This window comes from Macrobrachium nipponense, chromosome 1 (assembly GCF_015104395.2).
Source record: "Macrobrachium nipponense isolate FS-2020 chromosome 1, ASM1510439v2, whole genome shotgun sequence".
NCBI classification, from domain to species: Eukaryota; Metazoa; Arthropoda; class Malacostraca; order Decapoda; family Palaemonidae; genus Macrobrachium; species Macrobrachium nipponense.
This window is the reverse complement of record NC_087200.1, coordinates 180,598,495-180,605,994: the sequence shown is the minus strand read 5'-3', so window position 1 is coordinate 180,605,994 and position 7,500 is coordinate 180,598,495. Positions and strand designations below refer to the sequence as shown.

The 7,500-nt window shown below is 33.4% G+C and overlaps 1 protein-coding gene across 3 annotated transcripts in view; it reads left to right on the top strand.

The window, feature by feature from the left end:
- The window catches only part of LOC135219881 (defense protein l(2)34Fc-like), a 34,494-nt gene that overhangs the window by 18,813 nt on the left and 8,181 nt on the right, over nucleotides 1-7,500 (top strand). Inside the window, exon 1 of one of the 3 annotated variants that reach the window (XM_064257021.1) lies at nucleotides 1,190-1,320. The exons of 1 other annotated variant lie outside the window; for it this stretch is intronic. In XM_064257021.1, the coding sequence (XP_064113091.1) occupies nucleotides 1,205-1,320 (116 nt within the window). In that variant the 5' untranslated portion in view covers nucleotides 1,190-1,204. Of the gene's footprint in view, nucleotides 1-1,189; nucleotides 1,321-3,913; nucleotides 4,040-7,500 lie in introns of those variants that run through there. One more of the 3 variants, XM_064257023.1, reaches the window with a different exon arrangement.

Genomic DNA, 7,500 nt, shown 5'->3' with positions numbered 1-7,500 from the left:
ATGTCTTTTGATCTCACCGTATTTGCTACAACTAAACCCCTTTGATTCTTTTGTGTTAGGACTCCCCCCTCCCCATCCCTCCCCCCTTACTCCTCCTCTCTCTCTCTCTCTCTCTCTCTCTCTCTCTCTCTCTCTCTCTCTCTCTCAGGCCGTTTGATGCCGTACATGTGGCAACTAACGATTGCACATTTTGATCAATTAACCGCGCGCCGCCCTTTTCACAGTGTATATATATATATCCTTGACCTGGTCGCTGGGCGCAGCTGCTGATTCACTGCTGATGACTGACTACTGCTACTGCTACTGCTACTGCTGCTGCGCTGCGCTGCTCTGCTGCTTTCTGCTTCACAATTCCTGCTTTTGGGCGTCGTCGCCCTGGTGAGGTTGTGTCCAGGGGGAGAATGAGTCAATTAGTTAAGGGGGATATGCTTTTGCGAATGGCGTGCTCGGATTGAATTGTCTTAAGAGTATGTAGTTGTTTACTTAGTTCCATGGACGTATAGATATTACATTGTTTCAACTAGAAGTTTATCATACATACTCGTAAACCATGCTCTCGGGCTAATATAGTCCTAAAACATAATAGATTAAACTTTAATAATAATAATAATAATAATAATAATAATAATAATAATTAATAATAATAATAATAATAATAATAATAATAATAATAATAAGGTAATATTACAGTTTCAACCATTATGGGAAATCTATTATATTGATATTTTTCCCGAGTAAAGCACGTGATAACAAAACACTTCTTCTTAATACATTATTGTCGCTAATGCATACTTACAGAGAAAAAAAATATTAAGTTTTTACCTCGAATTTTTCCTAAGTCGGGAGAGGTGTTTCCTCTACGGTAATGTTTACTTTTAATGAGCCCTCTAACTTACTTTCTTACGCAAACAAAAGCAGTTCCAGTTACTCATTATTGGCTGAGAGGTGTGACATCGTTATGACGTCATGGGTTTCATAACCAATTACGAACGACTTTAGTCGAAAACTAAGTTTCACTAGCATTTCAGCGGAGTAAAAAAGTTACCTGTCTAGTGTCCACTGGTATCCTTGTTTGACTGAATACTGGAATAATGAAGCAAAAAACGGCATTTTGTCTTCCTGTAGCTATGGCAGAGGCAGTGGCTGGCCCTTCTGGCATTAATTTTGACAGACCTTCGATTTCCTACCGATTGTTTGCAGTGCAATGTGGTCGTCGGGTACCTGGCCACTTGCTACTTTAAGTTGCATGTCAGGGAACCTTGCAACGGCTTCACGTTTTCCTCAAAGCAGCAGCACATCTTTATCAACCAACAGTTTAAGGTAAGCTTCATTAATTTATAGAGTATATTATAATGGTGGTAGTATAACGATGTATACAGCAGTACCATCACTTTGGATTTGGTTTGATGGATGTTAGGTAGTGGCCTTAAGGGGGGTCGCAGGGGGGGCGGAGCCCCCCCCGCTAGGCCTAGGTAGGGGTACAGGGCCCTAGGTAAGGTTAGGTGGTTGTATTAGGCGGTTGGTAGTGCCCCGAAAATCACTTTTCTCCTCCTCCCCCCACCCAAAAACCCCACTTCCCACTGGGATCCCCCATAATTGAAGTAGTAGGTTTATGCTTAGATTTTGTGTGTAAGAGTAACTCTTAGTTTCTTTTTTATTCATTTCCTCATGTTTCTATGCGATGTGCAACACCAATCTGGTCGTTTTTTGCCGTTTATCGTCGTTAATACTTGAAAAACGGGTGCGGCCTTCTCCTGGACATTTACCTTTTGTTTACATGTAAAATCTCTTAATCGGATGGTTTGCAGGCAAAATAAATGTTAAATCCGTTGGAACTACTTTATTTCTGATGCAACAAATATATTTTTATTCCAGTTTTCCCATAATGGTTGAAACTGTAATTTTACCCATGATAATAATAATAATAATAATAATAATAATAATAATAATAATAATAATAATAATAATAATAATAATAAGAAAATAGTAATAATAGATAATAGATAATAGATAATAGATAATAGATAAGATAAGAGATAGATAATAGATAAGATAATAGATATGATATTGATACTTGATACTTGATACTTGATACTTGATACTTGATACTTGATAATTGATAATAGATAATAGATAATAGATAATAGAGAATAGATAATAAGATAATTGATAATAAGATAATTGATAATTGATAATAGATAATAGATAATAGATAATGGATAATAAGATAATAGATAATTAAGATAATGATAATAGTAATTGATAATTGATAAGATAATAGATAATTAAGATAATAGATAAATAGATAATTGATCAATTGATAATTGAAATTGAATAATGATAATTGCAAATTGATAGTTGATAATGGATAAGTGATAATGATAATTGATTAATTGATAATAGATAATAGATAATAGATAAATAATAGATAATCGATAATAGATAATAGATAATAGTAATAGATAATTGATAATTGATAATTGATAATGATAATTGATAATTGATAATGATAATTGATAATTGATCTGATAATTGATCGTGAATCGTGAATCGTGGAATCGTGGAATCGTAAATCGTTAAATCGTAAATCGTTAAATCGTTACTCATTGATCATTGATCATTGATCATTGATTATTGATCATTGATCATTGATCATTGATCATTGATCATTGATCATTGATCACTGATCACTGATCACTGATCACTGATCACTGATCACTGATCACAGATCACAGATCACAGATCACAAAAAATCACAAAAAATCACAAAAAACACAAAAAATAATAATACATAATAATACCATCATCAATAATACATAATACAATAATACATAATAATACATAATAATACATAATAATACGATAATAATACATAATAATATAATATATATTTAATAATAATATTTAATATTTAATAATAATAATAATTTAATTTAATTTATAATGATTTAATTTATATTGATATGTATTTATGTATAATTGTATAATGATATGTATATTGTATATTGTATATATTGTATATTGTATATTGTATATTGTATATTGATATTGTATAATTGTATAATTGTATAATTGTCTATTGTTTTATTGTATAGGGTATAATTGTTATTAATGTATAATCTAATAAAAGGAGCCCATAAAAACACCAAAACTAGAGAAAAAGTACTATATTTCAGAGACTGCTGTCTCCCTCTTCAGGTAGATGAATGAGAAAAGTTCACAGAAAAGGTGGTATTTATACCAAGAGGTCCATCCACAAACAAGCCATTTTAAGTCACCCCGCTGATTAGAGGAAGATTATCAGCGGGGGTGACTTAAAATGGCTTGTTTGTGGATGGACCTCTTGGTATAAATACCACCTTTTCTGTGAACTTTTCTCATTCATCTACCTGAAGAGGGAGACAGCAGTCTCTGAAATATAGTACTTTTTCTCTATTTAGGTGTTTTTTTTTATGGGCTCCTTTTATTAGATGGAACTCTGTTGTTACAGAACATTTTTACCAGTCATAATGTATAATGTATAATGTATTATGTATTATGTATTATGTATTATGTATAGTATTATGTATTATGTATTGTGTATTGTGATTATGTATTATAATAATATTTAATAATATTTAATAATATTTAATAATATTTAATAATATTTATTAATATTTATTAATATTTATTAATATTTATAATATTTATTAATAAGAAATAAGAAATATGATTAATGATTGACGCTTGACGATTAATGATTAATTGTGAAGTAATAAGCAATGCTTTAATATTATTATTTTATTATTATTATTTATTAATTCATTTATTTATTCATTTCTCCATTTATTTATTTATTTATTTATTTATTTTTTGTCTATCACAGTCATCCTATTCGACTGGGTGGTTATTATTGTGTGGGGTTCCGGGTTGCATCCTGCCTCCTTAGGAGTCCATCACTTTTCTCACTAAGTGTGCTGTTTCTAGGAGAGCACACTTCTGCCTGAGTCCTGGAGCTACTTCAGCTTTAGTTTGATCGCTTTCACTATTTGTATTAAGGGTGAGTGAAGCTGGTTTACTATTTTACTGTCTTGATGTTTGGGGAGATAGATTTGCAAATAATAATAATAATAATTAGGAACACTTGGCACGATCCCAAGATCCCTAAAAAGGAGCCTAGAAAAACTGGATGCCGAAGTAGCTCCAGGACTCATGCAGAAGAGTGTGCTCCTAGAAACAGCACACATGGTGAGAAAAGTGATGGACTCCTAAGGAGGCCGGATGGAACCCGGAACCCCACACAATAAAAACCACCCAGTCGAATAGGATGCCTGTGATAGACCAGATAATAATTAAAGTATTATTTTTATTATTATCATTATCACTATTATTATCAAGCTTAATCAATACTGTTTTACGACTATATTACCCGAGAGCATGATTTACGAGTATGTAAAATATGTACGTCTAGTTGAAAAATTGTAATATCTATACGTCTAAGGAACTAGGTAAACAACTACATACCCACTGCGCTAATTGCGACAGCTGAGTAATTAACCAAACAATTAGAATTGATTCAGTAAATATTATAGAACAATCATGACTTAACACTCTAGCCCGTATCCTGAGTCAAGGCTTCGTTTAAATAAAAAATGAAAACACCTGAATGTTTCTGCAAACTTCCACTAACAGCCATAACTCTTCTTATAATTCCTTGTGTTTGTGAGGTCATTTTCACTTATCAGGACAAGACACAACACCTTCCAACGTGTCAAGTATTGAAGAATGCTTTATAAGTATTTTCACCACAAGTACAATGTAACCTTTCCACACTGTAGGCATTACTTAAGGTTCCTTGCAGCAGCGTGCCTTCGGCCCCTAGCTGCAACCCCTTTCGTTCCTTTTACTGTACCTCCTCTCATATTCTCTTTCTTCCAACTTACTTCCCATCCTCTCCTGGCAATTATGATTCATGGTGCAACTGCTTTGAGGTTTTCTCCTGTCACACCTTTTCAACTTTTGCTGTCAACTTCCATTTCGGCGCTGAATGACCTCATTTGTCCCAATAGTTGGTCTTTGGGCTAATTTCTATATTCAATTCAATTTAGTTCAATCCCTTTCGAAAGGCACCTCTCTCTAAAACAACGTAAGGGCAAAGGCCACTTTAAACACACACACACATACACAAACGACCAACGTTGTAATAAAATTCCCTTCCACAAAGAAAACAACGGTTGGTCACAAAGAGAACATCATATGCGAGGTCACAAAGGAAAACACATAACCGAACACTATAAAACAGACCACGTTAGTGTTTGCCCAGGGTCGCCAGACACGGCGGTATGTTTGTCCCCAAGTAACGAGCATCAAATGGGGAAGTGTCAACAATTCGCTGCTAACTTGTGGTTGCGCTCACTTCAGAACTGTTCACTTGCACCACTCGTAATATTGAAATTATCATCACGGTTAATAAACCCTTATTGTTAAAAACTGAAAGCAGTTTTATGAGTATTGAGCCGGTCATTACAATCGTTGTTGATAAACTCATACCGTCAAAAACGGGTGGAACTCAAAAAATTGAGACGGTCATAGTTCAAAGAGGCCAGTCATGGGTTTGACGCCGGCCAGTTCAAAGATTTCTTAGTCACACAAAATAATGTGTGTAGATAAACACGGATGATGATGATTATTATTATTATTATTATTATTATTATTATTATTATTATTATTATTATTATTATTATATACTAAATAAAAAAAGTTTTACCACATCACTTCACGAGTTGTTAAGTACTAACCCTCGAAATGGCCCTGGTATTCATTCATTTATTTATAGTTGATTTTTCTATTGATCAAATCTTTCATTTTCATAGAGTTACATATGTCTACTGCAATCAGATTTGCTCTTCAAGGATGACCTTGTTCAAACGTCAAAGTTTCTCCCGTAAAGCAGCATCACCCACTAACCGTTTCGAATTAGAATGTAATACTCAGGTCAAAGGCTAAGCGCTGGGACCTATGAGGTAATTGAGCAATGACAGGAAAATTGAGAGAGAATGAGGTTTTGAAGGTGTAACAAAATGGAAGAGAATATGAAAGGAGGTACAGTAAAAGGAATGAAAGGGGGTTGCAGCTAGGGGTCGAAGGGACGCTGCAAAGAACCCCAAGTAATGCCTACAGTGCACCACGTGAGATGCAATGGGATCTTGAAGGTTAGGTCGTTAATCATTTAGTGATCGACGGAAATATTCGAGGCAATCTCGCTTTGGGTCGCAATATTAATTAGCCCTGTCATTAAGTTGACCTGTATATATTATACATGCTTATGGCTCGCCTCTGTAAGTACAAACTTGAAGTATTATTAGGCACACATGTATACGTTTTGAATATGGGTTTACATTATCTTAAAGGCACCTCAGCTCAGCCTTTACTGTATACATACATACATACATACATACTATATATATATATATATATATATAAATATATATATAATATATATATATATATATATATATATATATATATATATATATATATATAAAGGTTTTTGCCACGAAGGAAAAAATGAAAAAGCGAGATAGCCAAGTACTTTCGGTCCTGTTCAGACCCTTTCCTAAGGCAAACTGATTTTACAGAGGAAAACATAGTCAGAAGAAGGCTTAATATCCAAACTGACACTACAATATTGGCAATAAGGGCGATTTCAATCTACAGAAACGAGGAAACGCCTGAGGGTAGCCACACCTTGGAGGATACACGCAGTAAACAAGTTATTCTTCCAGAAAACAGTACATTTTGATAAAACAAGGAAGCATATACAATTTAATATCATGAAATTTACACAAATTTTCCCAAAAAAATTATTATTAGTGAAAAGACGAAAGAAAATATGAATATATATATCGAGCAAGAGAAAGAGGGAGAGAGAATATCGAATTTAACATATGTACATTTTTATTCTGGCCACCATCTTAATATTAAAATTTCAATTTTTTCTTCTATGTTCCTACGCGCTTTGCGTATCACGAGTCCACAATATCTTGACCAAGAAATAGAATACATAAAAAAAGATAGGAAACGATCTCTGCTACCCACCTCATTTAATTGATTTATGTTATCAAAAAGCTCACAAAAAGTTTTAGTGTTGCTATAAATGAAAAAGAAATGCCTAAAAATGTACTTAGCTTACCTTACTTTCGTGGATTTGAAACCATAAAATCAATATTTAAATCGTTTAATGTTAATGTAGTGTTCTCTTATAACAATACCATTAAAGATATGCTAATTAAGAATAGTCCCGTAACAAATAACAACATCATTTACAAAATTCCTTGGAAGGATTGCCCATCGTTTTACGTTGGTCAGTCAAGTAAAAATTTATGTGTACGTATTAAGCAGCATATGTATTCAGTTAGAACAGCCCAGACTTCAAATGCACTGTTTATCCATCTGAGTGAAAACTCTCATTGTATTAATTGGGGTGGTACCTCGGTAATTGCTAGATCTAATGATTATGTT